The sequence below is a fragment of the Molossus molossus genome, unplaced genomic scaffold (genome assembly GCF_014108415.1).
Source record: "Molossus molossus isolate mMolMol1 unplaced genomic scaffold, mMolMol1.p scaffold_m16_p_1, whole genome shotgun sequence".
Taxonomy (NCBI): Eukaryota; Metazoa; Chordata; class Mammalia; order Chiroptera; family Molossidae; genus Molossus; species Molossus molossus.
In genome coordinates, this window is record NW_023425344.1 from 77,360,829 (window position 1) to 77,379,029 (window position 18,201).

Sequence of the window (18,201 nt, forward strand, 5' to 3'; positions counted from 1 at the left end):
GGCATAATAGTCTCCAGGTACCCCCAAGCTTTTGTTTCCACTCACCTACTGATGGTCACTTGGGCTGTTTCCAGATCTTAGTTATTGTAAATAACACTGCTATGTATATGAGGGTGCATATATTCTGTCTGACTGGTGTTTTGGGGCAAGTTCACTTCTTAAAAGAACATTATTTACTACCGTGGTATAAATTACCACCACCAATTACTGATGAATTTCAAACCAATCCCTCAACCAGCTCTCCTTTCTAAGCTCAAGACTCATACTAAAAATGCTTATTAGACATGGGTCATCCAAGTGAAAGTGGAACCCTCAATATTACATATCTAAAATTAGCCTCATCTAACCTTTCCCTCCAACCTATCCTGTTCACCATTTACCTTGTTGCCTAAATCAGAAAACGTGTGTCAGAAAGCTTACCTGTTCTGTAAAGGATGTTTAATATAATGTTCTGGGTTAGCAACCTCCTGGTTAGTTTCTGTTTTCTCTTCTTCTGTAGGCGGGGGATTAGGAGTAGGGGTGGTTTCCTAGTAGAAAATAATAAAACATTATTTAAAATTTCTTGACACATCTAAGACAGCAATACTCTAAATAACTTGAACCAATAGTGCCAATATTATCTTTTAAAGAAGAAATAACAGATTTGATAAAATAGACCCCAAACCAACCTCTAAGAAAAGCTCCAGACTCTCCATTGTAATATATCTTCATTGACAGAAAAGGATTTCTCAAATTAAAAAAAAAAACAACAACAATAATACTATACAGTTATATTCCACTTACACTTTTTAATATCTGGAAGACTGTTAGAGACAATGCAACAAAGCTGGGGAAATCAGCTACCTTTCTCAACATAACATAAAAGTACTATATATGCAAGTAGGGAAGGGGGAAATACAACTAAATTGTAGAGAGTATAATTATATTACAGTAACAAAAAAAAGTTTCATAAAGTGATCAAGCTATACCACACATGAATAAGGTCCTTGCCTTGTCACACTGTTATGACATATGTAACGTAAAAGTTCTACAACTTTTATCATTTCCAATTGGTCCTATGCGAAAAAGCTGGACATTGGCTTGTACTTAAATCTTTTTCTATGTTAGACATAATTAATACTGTCATTTGATGTCAGAAAAGAAATGAGCCCGGGTATAACAGTGTACTCCACATTGCTCCATGTAGCACTTCATCCTACTATAAATTGGTATCAACAGAAAGCCAAGGAAAGTCACCTCAAACTGATACAAAAAAACAAAAAAAGGTGTGTGTGTAGAGGTGCACATAGCAAGGGCTATGTCTTGATTTTGCTCACAACTGTAATGCCAATGATCACAGTGCTACACCCAGGAACTTACTGGCTTGATTACTTAAATCGGGTAAAAAAAATTTTTTAAACCTCACCCGAGGATATGTTCTTCACTGATTCTAGAGAGAGAGGAAGGGAGAGACAGAGAAAAAAACAAAACAAACAAACAAAAAACATCAATGTGAGAAATATCAACAGATTGCCTCCCATACATGCCCCAACTGAAGATCAAAACCATAATTCTTCAGTGCACGGTACAACGCTCCAACAACTGAGTCACAATGGCCATGGCCTTAACCAAATACATTTAAATGTATACACAGAGTAGTTAATGCCCTAAAGTTTACAGATTAGTCAATGGCTTAATTAAAATCACCATAGTTTTTACCAGTATTTCCTCATCACAGTCAATTAAAGTCTTCACACAGATGATAATTGTCAAATGCCATTCCTTACCCCACTAGCTTAAAACTAATAGTGGTCTCCAGACAGAAACAATCTTAATGAACAGAGAAAATAAGAAACAGTTAGGGACTGACAAGGCTGGTGGGCTTTGGGGGACAGGGTAATAGTGAGATGTAGAGAACTGAGCCTCATAAATCTATCTGTAGGAGGTGATTTGAAACTTTCAGGCTAATTCTAAGGGGGTGGTCCATTCTGCGGTGAAAGTACAATTCTTACACCTTTTGAATCTATGACAACATATACGATGAGAAATAATGTCCAGCCCTGGCCGGTTTGGCTCAGCGGTTGGAGCGTCGGCCTGCGGTACAGAGAGACCCAGGTTCGGTTCCCGCTAAGGGCATGTACCTCGGTTGCAGTTTGTCCCTGGCCCTGGTTGGTCGTGCGGGTGGCAACCACTCGATGTGTCCCTTCACATCGATGTTTCTCTCTCTCTTCCTCTCTCTCCCTTCCGCTCTGTCTGAACAAAAATAAAAAAAAGAAATGATGTCCAGAATGATACCCATATTGTATAAATTCTTTGATCAAAACATGATTTATAATTACAAGCCAAATCCAAACAAAGAAATATTTTATTTTTAAAAGAATCATAACAGCCCTGGCCAGTTTGGCTCAGCGGTTAGAGCGTCAGCCCATGGATCAAAGAGTTGAAGGTTCGATTCCAGTCAAGAGCACGTACCACCACTGTGGTTTGATCACCAGTCCTAGTCGGGGTCATGAGGGAGGCAACCAATCCATGTGTCTCTCTCACATCAATGTTTCTCTCTCTGTGTGTGCCTCTCTCTCCCTGTCTCCCATTCTATCTGAAAATCAATGGAAAAATATCCTCAGGAGAGGATTAAAAAATAATAAAATTAAACTTAAACTAAAAAAGAATCATAACAAAAATGCTTTCAGGTCACTCCTCAGTTAAGCATAAACCTCAATTAACTATAACAAATCTCCAAATTTTTCATTATTCGTCTTAATTTTCAAAGTACTTTAAATATAAATCAAATCTGACAATAAAATTTAAGTATTTTAAAATTGTTATCTCCTCTTAAAATTCTTTGTAAGGCTATTAACTATTGAGGTACTGAAACAAGATCACCATTAAAAAGGTACAGGGAGCGGGACACTATGTGATAACTTGTATCACCAACTTCAGAAAACTCTCCCTGAAACCCCTAGAATAGGTGTTTTCATGGTATATGTCTAAAATTGGTTCAATCAGCCGGCTGATGTGGCTCAGTGAATTGAACGGCCTCCCATGGACTGAGAGGTGCCGATTTGCACATGCCCAGGTTGCAGGCTCCATCCCCAGTAGGGGGCGTGCAGGAGGCAGCCAAATAATTTTTCTCTACCTCAATAAAAACATATAAAAAAAAAAAGAAGCTTTCAAAACAACATACGTTTTAATATAAGTAAATAAAATTGATTCAATCAGATATTTTTCAATTATGTAAGACTGCCAAAGAAGGAAAGGAAATAAGATCATATAATCTTGGAAACTAAACAATGTATTTTTACAAACTTGTCATTTTTATGGTTGCTTTGTATAGAGCAGACAGTAAAATAGTTTTAAATTCACAGTCAAGTTGAAAACAAAATTCTTTACTGCCAAGTCCCACAACATCCCTTCACCTATTCTCTCAGTTTGGTGGTATCCCACATAAGCAAATTTCACTGGAAATTACATTGAAATATTTATGTTTTACAATATTTCTAGGTTTAAAAATTATCCAGACAAAACAAGAAATACTAATTTAACAGATATGGCTATTCAACTACTCTCAAAGTAATCAAATACATTTCTGACTCAAGAGAATATGACTTGAAAAACCATTGTATAACACAATTCAAATGGTAAAGCCCTGAGATGGTGCAGCATTCATCTAGATGGAAAGGTACCAATGAGACTGAAAGAAAGGGTTCCTGAAATCAGACAGCACTAAAATGGTTGGCTGTAGTGACTGTAAAAAGCCTCAAAGGTCAGGCTAAAAGTGTAACTTTCATCTTGTGAGTATGGAAGCCATTAACTGACAAGTCAAAGTGATAAATACAGATGACAAGGAAAGAGAAAAGACTAGTTGAAATGCAAACATTTTTTTTTTTTTATCCTCACCCGAGGACATTTTCCCATTTTTTTGTACAGATAGAGTGGAAGGGAGAGAGAGAGAGAGAAACATCGACGTGAAAGAGACACATCGAGTGGTTGCCACCCGCACAACCAACCAGGGCCGGGGACAAACTGCAACCGAGGCACATGCCCTTAGCGGGAACCGAACCCGGGTCTCTCCAGACCGCAGGCCAATGCTCTAACCGCTGAGCCAAACCGGCCAGGGCGAAATGCAAACATTTTTTAAAATATGTTTTTATTGGTTTTAGAGAGAACGAAAGAGAGAGGGAGAGAGACAGAAACATTGATGAGAGATCAACATCAACGTCAATCAGATAGAACCCGAAACCCAGGCATGTGCCCTGAACAGGAATTGAACCAGGACCTCTCAGTCCATGGGATGACACTCAATCCACTGAGCCACACTGGCTGGGCTGAAATGCAAAATATTAAACCTGGTTTTGGATATGCTGAGTTTGAGATTCAAATTTTAAAAAATGTACAGCATTATGCCCGGCAAGTGTGGCTCAGTTGACTGAGTGTTGTCCCATGCACCAAGTGTTCACCAGTTGGATTCCCCAGGTCAGGGCACATGCGCTGGTTCTGGGCTCCATTCCCAGTAGGAGGTGTGCAGGAGGCAGCCAATAGATGTTTCTCATTTATGTTTCTCTCTCTCCTTCTCCCTTCCTCTCTAGAAATCAATAAAAACTTTTTTTTTTTAATGTACAGCGTTATAATTTAGTGGTCTTGGGGTTCAGTAGCTATTATAGCAACAGAAGACAGTTGAAGGGGATGAAAATGTTGAACAAGGGTAGGACAAGTTTAACAATTAGTTGCAAAGAATCTCAAGTTGCTTTTTACATTCTGCAAAAATCAACACACGTCATTAGGCATAATATAAACCTTGTGGGACAATGCTAATATAAACCTACATAGTTCCCCGGGGACAGCTGTAATACTTTCACCAATAAACATAAATTAAAAAAATAAAAACTAAATTGTAAAAAAGCTAGATAGTTCCCAAATCTAGGATCTTTTTTTTTTTTTAATCTGACTAAAGTTTATATTCTTCCTTCTTACCATGTTCAAATTTACATGGCTTAAATTCCAAAACTATGGAGTGTTGTTTTGCCATGGTTATGAACATTCAATTTCTCTTCCACCCTCAACCCAAACTATCTCTTCCAGAAATACTGAGCCTTCCCTTCAGGACACCCAATTTGTGTCCTTCATTGCTTCACTAATCATATACATTTACTAAGAACTTTCAGGATTTTTTCCAGAGGCTAGGACATCACCTAAGCCTTAATTTGAAGTATGAAAAAAAAAATTGCTCTCCGGACACTTAATAAAGGTTTGAAGCAGTAGCTCAAAGTGTGGTCCACAGACTTCTGCTGGTTGTAATCTACAGCCAGGTTAAGTATAGAAATGAAAAGTAAACACTCAGAAAGCTTTCTGGCAATTTGACAGTACATTTATGCCTGTTCAAACTAATAATATCAAATTCAGTCTTACATTTTATATGCATCTTTTCAAAAATCTTTATCCTATTTTTACTATTTTACGAAACCATTAGATTGAAAATAGTTTTAAAATAAAGCCAACTAGTTCTCTATCACAGTCCAAGAAGCACTGGTTGAGGTCACTCACTCTTTAGTACCCATGTTGGAATCTTACTTGTCATTCACAGTTCTATAATTTGGGCAAGTTCAACATCGGAGCACTAAAGGATAACAATACTATTGGTAACCCACTTCCAGTAGCACTTTCTTTTTTTCTTTTTTTGATTGACTCATTTGAGAGAGGAAGGGAGAGGGAGAGGGAGACAGAAACATCGATGAGAGAGGAGGACATTGATTGGCCGCCGCCTACATGCCCACACTTGAGATCAGGATCACAACCTGGACATGTGCACTGACCAGGAATCAAACCAGGAATCGACCTCTTGGAGCATGGGTCGACGCCTTACCACTGAGCCACACTGGCCGGGCTATAGCCTTTTCTTAATATTCCCCTTCCCTGCTTCACTATTTTCTTTTTTTTTTGCTTGACTTGGAAGAGACCACTGTGGTACTAATAGAAATGTACATGTTGCAAAAAGATAGCTGCAGTTACTAACCAAACATTTCAGTAATCTGAAGGCACTGTATACATTAAAGACATGAAATAAACGCCAGCAGGTGTAGTTCAATAGGTTGCACCAAGAGATCACTGGTTCAATTCCTGGTCAGGGCACAAGCCAGGTTTCAGGATCAATCCCCAGTAGGGGACCTGCAGGAGACAGTAGTCGACTGATGCTTCTCTCATCAATGTATGTTTCTATCTCTCTGTCCACCGCCCCACCTTTCCTCTCTCTAAAAATCAATTTTAAAAAATCTTAAAAAAAAACTTTAAAAAACAAGATATAAAATAATGAGCAAAAGGGTAAGCAAAGTAAGAATAGAAAAGGATGACAACTTTATGATTTTTGTTTTTTACTTTATTGATTTTTTAGGGAGAGAAACATCGATGTGAGAAAGATATATCAATCGGCTGCCTCCTGCATGCCCCCTACTGGGAATTAAACCCACAACCTGGGCATGAGCCCTGATCGGGAATCGAACCGGGATCTCTCAATCCATGGGACAATGCTCAATCCACTGAGCCATACCGGCCTGGCTGCTTTGTAATCTTTAAAGTGGTAACACCAACTCTCACACTTCATCCAAACTACTTTTCCATTTGATAGGCAACATTTACTAAGTAGCTACTATAAAGGGAAGTGCTACATATTTTTATGTACATTTCAATACATTATATATTATCTTAATGTATTCAGTCTTCACAATTCTATTCTCTCCCCTCTTCAAATCTAATTCAGAAGTTAACGTGTCCTATCTGTGCCCTACATCTGAATCCAGAACTGTCAAGTGTTCAAGGCTAGGGTCACCATATGCCCTAGTTTTACCTGTTTGTTGCTTCAGCATTATTACTATTACTAGAACCCTCCCTTCACTCTCAATAGTACCCAGAGATGGAGAGTAAATTATACATTGTTATCAAAATACATAGGCAGCATAACCCTTTGGCATGTACTATGCTTTGCACCACAGCCTGAAACGACACCTTCACTGTACTACAAGTAAACGCCACTACCAATAATCTAGAAAAAGGGCATGAATGGTATACCTCACCTCTTCTAACATACACACAAAAGCCCCACTACTAGAAAAAAAAGAAAGTAAATGCCAATGATTAACTATAGTGAGGTTAACCCTGCTGGTGTTGCTCATTGGATAAGCCTCAAGACCCATGCACCAAGAGGTCACCAGTTTGATTCCAGGTTGTGGGCCCAATTCCCGGGGGGGGGGGCATGCAGGAGGCAGTCAATGGATGTTCTCTCTCACTGATGTTTCTCTCTCTCTCTCTCTCAAATCAATAAAGAAAAAAATATTAAAATTTTTTTTTTTATTATAGTGAGTTTAGCCAGTTTTGCTCAGTGGTTAGAGTGTCGGCCTGTGGACCAAAGAGTCACGGGTTCGATTCCGGTCAAGGGCATGTACCTTGGTTGTGGTTTGGTCCCTGTCCCTGGTCAGGGTCATGCAGAAGGCAACCAATCAATATGTCTCTCTCACATAAATGCCCCTCCCCACCCCTTCCTCTTTCTCACTCCATCTGAAGATAAATAAAAAAATATCCTCGGGTGAGGATTTAAAATAAATAAATAAATAAATAGAAATTATATAGCAAGTTTATATTATTATGCACAACAATGCACTAAAACATCTGTGGATAAATGTCTCAAAAATGCTTTTAAGTGTAAAATAAAAGCCTCTCTTTTATAAATACAAATAACTCTGAGAAAAAAAAATTAATACAAGTAGGATATGTAAACAGACTCCTTTACTCTTCCAATTTCCAAACAGTCCCCAGGTCTCTTTTTAGCAAAGGATGCATTCCTCCCCACATCCAGCATCCTCCCATATGTAATTAGTATAATTAACTAACCAGTAAACAAGAACAAGTAGAGTCCCACCATTTGCCTTCTAAGGAATGAAAAATTTGCTGTGAACACTGAATTATTACTCCAATTAATCAATTGTTTTGGTTTTTAGTTTTCAAATATGTCTACAGTAAAGAAATACCAGCTAATCTAACATCACTTATCAGGAAAGTGTGCCTGTGGATTTTGTAGGTCTTCTTCCTTGTCTGTAACAAAAGATTAAATGGTGACCATTGTACCCTAAATTAAAAAGTTGAAGTAGAAAGCCCTGGCTGGTTTTGCTCAGTGATTAGAGCTTTGGCCCATGGACCAAAGGGTCATGGTTTGATTCCTGGTCAAGGGCACATACCTGGGTTGCAGGTTTGATCCCTAGCCCTGGTTGGGGTCATGCGGGAGGCAATCAGTCAATGTGTCTCTTTCTCACATTGATGTTTCTCTTTCTCTCTCTCTCTCCCTTGCACCCTCTCTCCCTCCCTTCCACTCTATCTAAAAATGAATAGAAAAATATCCTCGGGGAAGGATTAACAAAAAAAAAGTTGAAGCAGAAAATCAGCATATAGAGATTTAGCAAAATACAAACCTTTTAAGTTTTTTTAAAAAATTGATTTTCAAGAGAGAGAAAAGGAGAGGGGGAGAGAAACACCGATGTGAGAAACATCTACCAGTTGCCTCCAGCATGCACCTTAACAGGAGATCGAACACAAACTCTGGGTATATGCCCTGACCAGGACTTGAACCAGCAACCCTTTGGTGTACAGGATAACACTTGACCAATTGAAACACATTGGCCAGGGCCAAATCTTTTAAGTGTAAAGTGCTGCTCATATAAAGAAATTATTTTCATGCAAAGGACTGTGAGACAGACGTGTGTCCATTTTGATTCTAAAGACAGTGCTCTTTAATATTATTTTCAACTAATATAAAACGACATCTAAACTAAAAATACTAGAAGCTGAGGTATAGAGGGGAGGAGCTATGATGATTTGTACACATTGGGTTGTGTATAAAAATATTGCAAAACTTAATATGTAAATGTTCAATCTACTGGATAACAATAACCCAATTAACAGATTTAATTAAATATAATCAGAGTTGATTAAATTTGTTGCACTGTAGCTAAATATGGACATTTCTAGATAAATAGCAAGCTATACTTAACCACATTTTACTAACATACTTTAAAAAATCCCTACAGGCCATACCTGAACTTCTGAGGTTGTAAAATACAATTTTAAAACACGAACGTGCCAGGCCAGTGTGGCTCAGTGGTTGAGCACTGACGCATGCACCAAGAGGCGGCCAGTTCGGTTCCCAGTCAGGACACATGCCCAGGTTGTGGGCCAAATCCCCAGTGGGGGGCATGCAGGAGACAGCCAATCGATGTCCTCTTTCATCCATGTTTCTCTCCCTCTCTCCCTATCCTTCCTCTCTCTCTAAAATCAATAAAGAAAAAAAGAAACACGAATGCACATATCTTTACCTCTTACCTAATTAAAAAACTTATAGTTATCTCATACATTTAAAATAAACCAATTTTTAAGGTAGCACTAATACCCAAAAAAACAAATTGCACATCTATGTAGCTTAGGACCAAATTACAAATTCAGAGTGTGATAATAGAAATATAAGAAATAAACAGGTGATGCTCTAAAATGATAAGTCTAACAAAAAAATTAAATGTCAATCTACTAAACCAAAGGCTACCAGAAGACTCATATTTAAAAATAATTATGGAGCCTGGCCGGTGTGGCTCAGTGGATTGAGCATCTTCCCATGGACTGAGAGGTCCCAGTTCGATTTCTGGTCAGGGCACATGAGCAGGTTGCAGGCTCAATCCCCAGCAGGGGGTGTGCCAGAGGCAGCCAATCAGTGTTATCCTCTGACATCAATGTTTCTATCTCTGTCCCTTCCTCTCTAAAATAAATCAATAAAAAAATATTTGTAAAAAATAAATAAAAATAACTATGGAGGGAATGCTTCCAGTGTGGAAATACGGCCCTGGTTGTTGAGGACTCGCCTGTGTGCTTTGGGGGGCGGCGGGTAGGGGATGGGGAGACTGGTCGACAAAATCATTAGAAAAGATGATAAAATGGTAGCCAGGGCTGTAGCATTGGAGCTGGAAGATGAAAACAAAGATGCTGCCGACACTGGAGGGTCTATAGCAGTGGTTCTCAACCTGAGAGTCGCAACTCCTTTGGAGGTCAAATGACCCTTTCACAGGAGTCACCTAAGACATAACAGTAGCAAAATTAGAGTTATGAAATAGCAAGGAAAATAATTTTATGGTTGGGGGTCACCACAACATGAGGAACTGTATTAAAGGGTCGCGGTAATAGAAAGGTTAAGAACCATTGGGAAGATGAGGATCGAAAAAGTACCACTTTTCTTCTGATGATTAAGAAATAGAAGCTGACAATGAAGATGAAGTTGAACACTATCACAATGAAAATACTGCAGAAGCTAGTGTTGAAACCAATGTGGGTTGGGCAGATGCCATGGCAACTCCTACAAGTAAACCCACTATTCTGGTCAAAAACAAAGAGCTTGCCCAGCCAGTGTGGCTCAGTGGTTGAGCATCTACCCATGCACCAAGAGATCACTGGTTCAATTCCCAGTCAGGGCACATACCCAGGTTGTGGGCCAAATCCCCAGTGGGGGCATGCAGGAGGCGGTCAATTGATGTTCTCTCTTATCAATGTTTTTCTATGTCTCTCCCTCTCTAAAATTAATAAAAATAAAAAAAAAAATTAAAATTTACAAAAACAACAACAAAGAGCTATTAAAGGAAACAGAAAAGTTAAAGCAGGAGAGACTAGAAAAAAGAAAACAGCTTGATAAGAAGCGGGAACAGAAAATGATGTGCAGAGTCAAGCCAGATGTCAAGGACAGAAACAGAGAGGCATCTTCAGAGAATTGCAATGAGGAGTAGTGTTGTACAATTATTTAATGCTGTTCAGAAGCATCAAAAGAACACTGCTGAAAAGGTTAAAGAAACTGGCAGCTCCATTAGAAAGTATGCTAAGTTGATACCAACTATTTTTAAGAAAGATTTCATCAGTGTTCTGAGAGGGACAGACACAAGTACAAACGAGAAAAGCTCAACTGTAATGAACTCAAAGCCAAACAGACTGACATGAAAGAAGAGGGCCCACATTCGCTCCTGGTAGGAATGGAGACTGGTACAGCCACCACAGAAAACAGTATGGAAGCTCCTCAAAAAATTAAGAATAGAGTTACCATATGACCCAGCAACCTCTCTTGGGTATCTACCCAAACATTTATTCACACAGATATATGCACCCGCTATGTTCACTGCAACATTATTCACAGTGGCCAAGACTTGGTGACAACCAAAAGTGTCCTTCAACACATGACTGGAAAAAGAAGATGTGGTACATATATGCAACAGAATACTGTTCAACCATAAGAAAATATGAAATACTGCCATTTGTGACAACATGAGTGGATCTTGAAAATATCATGCTAAGCAAAATAAGTCAGACAGAAAAAGTCAAGAATCATATGATTTCACTCATATGAGGGATTATAAATCTGAAAGCAACAAATAACAAGAAAAACAAAAACTTATAGACAGACAATAGTGTGGTGGTTACTAGAGAGGAAGGGGTAGTAGCAAAGGGCAAGGAGGTCATATACATGGTGACAGAAGATCTAACTTTGAGTGTGGTAGACACAATGTAATAGACGTATCAAGAATCACAGAAATGTACACTTAAAATATATAATTTTATTAACCTGTCACCCCAATAAACTTAATTATAAAATAAAAGAGGGCCCTGGCCGGTTTGGCTCGGCAGTTAGAGCATCGGCCTGCAGTCCAGAGAGACCAGGATTCGGTTCCTGCTAAAGGCATGTACCTCGGCTGCAGTTTGTCTCTGGTTCTGGTTGGGTCGTGCAGGTGGCAACCACTCGATGTGTCCCTTTTACGTCCATGTTTCTCTTTCTCTTTTTCTCTCCTCTTTCTCTCTCTCCCCCTCCCTCCCACTCTATCTGAACAAAAAATGGAAAAATGTCCTTGGGTGAGGATTAAATAAATAAATAAATAAATAAATAAATAAATAAATAAGAGCCCAGGCCAGACAATTCTGTCATGATTTTATGATGGGAGTATCCATGAAACACAGGGACAAAACAAAGAAAGTGATGGATCAGATAACGGCAGACCAGATCTGGAAGTGACTCTGACACATAAGCTATATAGGTAACACAGTGTAAAGTCATTTTATTTTTCCTAGAAAAATACTTTATGCTTTGCAAGTTGGAAAATTATAAAGATACCAAATTGTAAGAAAGCCAAAAGACTTTTACTATCACCATCTTTGATGTTTCCCTCTTCAAGTAAACTGTATTAAATTTATTTTTCAAACTTTGCATAATCTTAAGCACTGTTCTTCAAAACATTTGTAAAAAGAAATATTCCTACTTGTCCAGAGAATTATACATTTTGCCATGATCATTACAGATTTACATACTGTTCGTGGATATTAGTGTTTTGTTTCTAAGTTAACAATGTTACCAATGTTTCTAGAAATGCAATATTCATAATTAAAATGAACTCCTTGAAGTTAAAAAAAATGCACATAATAAAAATAAAACAAAATGAATAACTGGAAAGGTTTTTATAAGTTTAACATCATACAACAGTAAAAAGTACTTTAAAATATATCAGTAACAACACCAAAATGACATTAGGACAAGCATTTACACTGCACAAAATTATACTGGTTTCAGCAACATGGTCATTTCTATTTCAATTATTCTTTAAAGCTTTATAATTGTAATTTGAAAAGCAAATAGTTCAATGAATTTAACTACTGCTTCTATGTTTATTCTTTTCAAAACTGTGAAAAGCATAAGCTCCCTGGCAGGTATGGCTCAGATGGCTGAAGCATCATCCCATGCACAAAAAGATTTCAGGTTTGATTCCCAGTCAGGGTACATACCTAGGCTGCGGGTTCAATCCCCAGTCAAGGCATGTAACGAAAGGCAACCAACTGATGTTCTCTTTCACAGGTGTTTCTCTCTTACTCTCCCCCACCCCCTCTCTCTAAAATCAATAAGTATATCCTCAGGTGAGAATTTAAAAAAAGAAAAAAAAGCATAAGCAAAATTTAATATTGACTAAATGTTAATTTAAAAAAAAAAATCAACCTTTACTTGCCACAGTTAAACAATTAAGCAGTTGAATTCTCTCTAAATTCTGTTAGGTTTTTAAAAGTCTATGACATTTAAAGTTAAAGGTTAAAATTTTTTCTTTCTTTGTTTTAATACTTACCCGAGGATATTTTTCCATTGATTCTCAGATACAGTAGGAGCGAGGGAAAGAGAGATACATTGACCGGCTACCTCCCGCATGACTCTGACCAGGGCCAGGGCTAGGGACTGAACTGCAACCGAGGTACATCCCCTTGATTGACAGGTATCAAACCCACAACTCTTTGGTCTGCAGGCAAACACTCTAACCGCTAAGCCAAACCAGGCAGGGCTAAAGGTTAAAATTTTTATGTAAACCATAGTTTTAATACGAAAAACATATTTTGACCTGGCCAGTTTGGCTCAGCAGTTAGAGTGTCAGCCCGTGGAGCAAAGAGTTGCGGGTTCGATTCTGGTCAAGGGCACGCACCTCAGTTGCAGTTCATCCATGGCCCTGATCGGGATCATGCAAAAGACAACCAAGCAATGTTTCTCTCTCTCTCTCTACCCCTCCCTCCCTTCCACTCTATCTGAAGATAAATGGCAAAATATCCTCAGGTAAGGGGAAAAAAAGAAATCAATCTATATTTTTTTAAAGAAGTTAGAAAACATCCCTGGCTGGTTTTGGCTCAACAGTTAGAACGTCGGCCCACAGACCAGAGAGTCCCGGGTTCGGTTCCCGCTAAGGGCACATACCTCAGTTGCAGTTTGTCCCTGGCCCCGGTTGGGGTCGTGTGGGTGGCAACCACTCAATGTGTCTCTCTCACCTCAATGTTTCTCCCTCTCTTCCTCCTTCTCTCTCTCCCACTCTATCTGAAGAAAAATGCAAAAATATCCTCGGGTGAGGATTAAAAAAAAAAGAAGAAAATCAAACAAAAAAAAATACAAAAAATGAAAAAATATATATAATAATAAAGTTAGAAAACAAGGTATATAATCACTGTTTTCAGTGTCCCCAGTTTTGTAAGTTAGGTTATATCCTTCTCCTTATTCAGCTTAAGTTAATGAACTATCAAGTTTCCAAATATAAAAAGATCTATATAAACCTTCACATATTCAGTCCAGCTGGTGTGGCTTAGTGGTTGAGCATCAACCCACAGACCAAGAATTTATTGGTTTGATTCCCAGTCAAGAAACATGCCCAGGTTGAGGACTCAATCCCCAGTAGGGAGTGTGTAGCAAGCAGCCAACTGATGTTTCTCTCTCTCTCCCTCTCCTTTCTTCTAAAAAGAAAAATCAATAAAAACTCACTTAAAAAACAAAAATATAAACCTTTCCATAGTTTTTTCTTTAACCCAGTAAATGATACTGCTTTGTATTTTATATTAGTAAATAAAAAATATGTATCAAAAGATACAACCAAAAAGTAACACAAATTATAATGTTCATGACACAGGCACTAAATGTGATGTTTGGAAAAATATTTTATTTTATTTTTATTTATTTATTTTTTTGGTACATGCCCCTAGCGGGAACCGAACCCAGGACTCTCTGGTCTACAGGCCGATGCTCCAACCACTGACCCAAACCAGCCAGGGCTGGAAAAATATTTTAAAATGCTAATGTAAATGTGGGGTAAAAGCAGATTCCCAAACTGTATAAATCATGAGCACTTTACTTTTGTGGGGACAGGAGACACTATTTTTTTTTTTTTGGTACGTGCCCCTAGCGGAAATGGAACCCAGGACTCTGTGGTCCACAAGCCGAGGCTCCAACTGCTGAGCCAAACCGGCCAGGGCACTATTTCTAACTGAATAAGTTCTAAATAAACTGTGGTCCATCTAATGGAATACTATTCTTCACTAAAAAGAAATGAACTGCCCGGTCGATATGGCTCAGTGCTTGGTACATTGACCCATGTACCAAGAGGTCACCAGTTCGATTCCTGGTCAGGATACATGCCCAAGTTGTGAGCCAAATCTCCAATGGGGGGGGGGGGAAGGCATGCAGGAGGCAGTCAATCAATGTTCTCTCTCATCAATGTTTCTCTCTCCCTCCCTTTCCCTTTTTCTCTAAAATCAATAAAGAAAAAATTTTTTAAAAAGAAATGAGCTATCAAACTGTGAAAAGACATTGAGAACCCTTAAATGCATATATACTATTAAGTGATAGAAGCCAATTTGAAAGGCTACACTATCTGATTCCAACTATACATTCTGAAAAAGGCAAAACTATGGAGACAAGCACTGGCTGAGTAACTCAGTTGGTTAGAGCTTTGTCCCAATACACCAAGGTTGTGGGTTTGATCACTGGTCAGGGCACATATAAGAATCATTGTTTCTCTCTCTAAAAAATCAATCAGTAAATTTTAAAAAAGGGAGTCCCAGGGCAGACAAATCTTACAAAACAAAAATTACACAGACAATAAAGTTTAGTGGTTGCCAGAGGTTAAGTGAGAAGGAAGAATGAACAGGCAGAGAACAGAGGAATTCTAGGCAGTGAAATTACTTTGCAAATGATACTATAATGGTAAATGCATGCCGTTACACCCTTATCCAAACCCAACATACAACAAGAGTGTCTCCTAATGTAAAAACTACAGGCTTGGGTGATAATGATGTGTCAATGTAGGTTCATGCAGCAGAACAAATGTAACACTTCGGTGTGGGATATTGATAGTAAGGAGGCTGTGCATGTTGGGAGGCAGGAGGTACGCTAGAAAACACCCTCTGCACCTTTCTTTCAATTTTGTAGTGAACCTAAACCTGCTCTAAAAATAAAGTCTATTTGAAAGGAAAAGAAAAAGGAACAAAGATGGATACATTGAGGAAAAAAAATCCATAAACAGGTAAACCACAGCATTATCATAGGAAATGTAGTTGTTAAAATTATTGATAATTTTTATTTTCCTCATATCGATGTAATGTTTCAATTTGCTATAACAAAATTATACTGAAGTCCAAATATATAATTGAGTCTACTTCTGGACTGCTCACTCTGGTCCAGTGATCTGTCAGTCCCATGTGCATCAACATCACATTTTTTTAAAGTTACCTTTGCTCAGTAATGTTTTTTATCGTTGTAGAGTTCCCCATTGACCCTTTTCTCTTCCTTTTCATAAATGTACTCCTAATTCTCATTTGTTTAGTCTTTCAAATAAACCTCACAATCATTTTATAAAGTAGGGGGTTTGCAAACTTTTCTATAAAGGGCCAGAGAGTAAAATATTTTAGGCCAGTAATCTTCCTATCACTTATTCTTTTGTTTTGTTTTACAACCCTTTGAAATATAAAAACCATTCTTAACTAGCAGGCTACACAAAAATAGCCCTAAGATCAGTTTGTGGAATCCAGCATAAAGTGTAGCTCCCTACTTACCTGAAGAGATTTTGGCATTTTGATTTGGTTTGTACTAAATTTAGGTATGCAGGAAAAATTAACATCTTTCTAATAATAAATCCTTTTCTAAAGCAAATTATTCTTCTTCATTTATTAAAGTCCTCCATTGTATTCCTCAGTAAAGTTGTACAGCTTTTATTTATGAATCTGGCAAATTACTTGTTAGGTATATAATTCCCGGGCACTTGAGGACACTGGCCCTTGGTTACATGAATGCTACAAATTGCTTGCTAGGTTTACTATTCCTGGCACTTTTTGCCTAGTTATAGAAAAAGTGTTAACCCTGTATTCTGTAATCAGAATGCAACAATAAGTTACTTTTAAAATGTCATCATGGTGAGTGTTATTTCTTTCTTTTCTTTTCAGTACTTCAGTAACTTCAGGGAGAGTTAGCTTAAGCACTTAAAGAGTACCTGGCACATGACCGGCAGTCAAATGTTTGAATAAATGAGTGATTGCAATTTTGTTCCTTCTCAAAACTCCACTAAAACTAGAGTAAAGAGATATTTTTAAGCTCACAACTATGGGGAAAGCAGAGAAAAATGAGCTGAAATGTAGATGGCGGATTAGTGGCAACTGATCAATGTGCACAGTTAGAACCTTAAAGTCTTAGAAACTGGCAGCACCTTTAGAAGGGGGTGGTGAAGGAAAGAAGGGGATAATAAAAGAGAATTATATGAGAGCTGTTTGTGAAATAACTAGATTCCTCAACCCCCTCCTCCTATTCCAAGTCACTAGGATTGTTGCCATATGGATTCAAAAAGAAAAAGGAAATAAGCAACTTGGAGGACAGGCAGTAAAATAGAAAATACCTTTTAGAATATGTACTTATATATATCCTACAAAAGGATAAGTTATGTTTTTGTATACATACAACAATTACAAGAAGTTATAAAAGTGAACATCCAGAACACCAGAGAGAGCTAATACATCTAAAAATTAAAACATGTCAGAAGTGATGAATATGATTTGTTGCCATATTTAGAGTACTCAGCACAGTGATAAAAATGCTCATACTAAAGCATATCATTGTGGAATAGGAACAAGGAAAGAGTCTACACATTTCTGGGGAGGAGGAGAACTGGTTGCATTTAAAAAACAAAACAGCCCAGTCAGTGTGTCTCAGCGGTTGAGCATTGACCCATGCACCAAGAGGTTGCCAGCTCAATTCCCGGACAGGGCACATGCGCGGGTTGTGGGCAGAATCCCCAGTGAGGGCCATGCAGGAGGCAGCCAATAAATGTTCTCTCTCATCAATGTTTCTCTCTCTCTCCCTTTCTTTCTCTCTAAAATTAATAATCTCTCTCTCCCTTTCTTTCTCTCTAAAATTAATAATCTCTCTCCCCTTCTTTCTCTCTAAAATTAATAAAGGAAAATAAATAAATAAAACAAAAACAGCCATCAGAATAATCTGAGTTCATCAACAGCCAAAACAGAAAATGGCCATTGAACAATGACTTCAAAGTATGAAGAAAAGAATTCTACACCCAACAAAACTATAGATATTTATTGCTTAACATGTAGGGTCTCAGAATCTTTAACTTTCATGTAACTATTCTCAAAAAACTACCGGAGATGTAACCCACCAAAGTGAACAAGAAAACAAACAAAAGGAAGAAAAAGGACAAAGAAAATGGAGAGGTGCAAACAGAAGTCAGATGAGAATCAGGAGAATAGTAAAAGGAGATCCAACACAGATGTGTACCAGAAATATAGAGAGCAGTGGTACAGATTGGAGCAATGTTATTCAAGCTTCCTTCATTTGATAAGTCTGTTATGACAAAGATGCCTACTCTT

At 38.0% G+C, this 18,201-nt stretch overlaps 1 protein-coding gene and 1 pseudogene across 2 annotated transcripts in view; one reads left to right on the forward strand and one right to left on the reverse strand.

The window, feature by feature from the left end:
• EIF4E (eukaryotic translation initiation factor 4E) overlaps window positions 1-18,201 on the reverse strand; it is a 46,442-nt gene that overhangs the window by 17,333 nt on the left and 10,908 nt on the right. The window contains exons 1-2 of one of the 2 annotated variants that reach the window (XM_036240415.1): window positions 669-729; window positions 421-527 (exon numbers count right to left, since the gene is read on the reverse strand). In XM_036240415.1, coding sequence (XP_036096308.1) covers window positions 421-527; window positions 669-695 — 134 coding nt within the window. In that variant the 5' untranslated portion in view covers window positions 696-729. Of the gene's footprint in view, window positions 1-420; window positions 528-668; window positions 730-18,201 lie in introns of those variants that run through there. The other variant, XM_036240424.1, reaches the window with a different exon arrangement.
• On the forward strand, window positions 6,884-16,797 carry LOC118637398 (annotated as a pseudogene).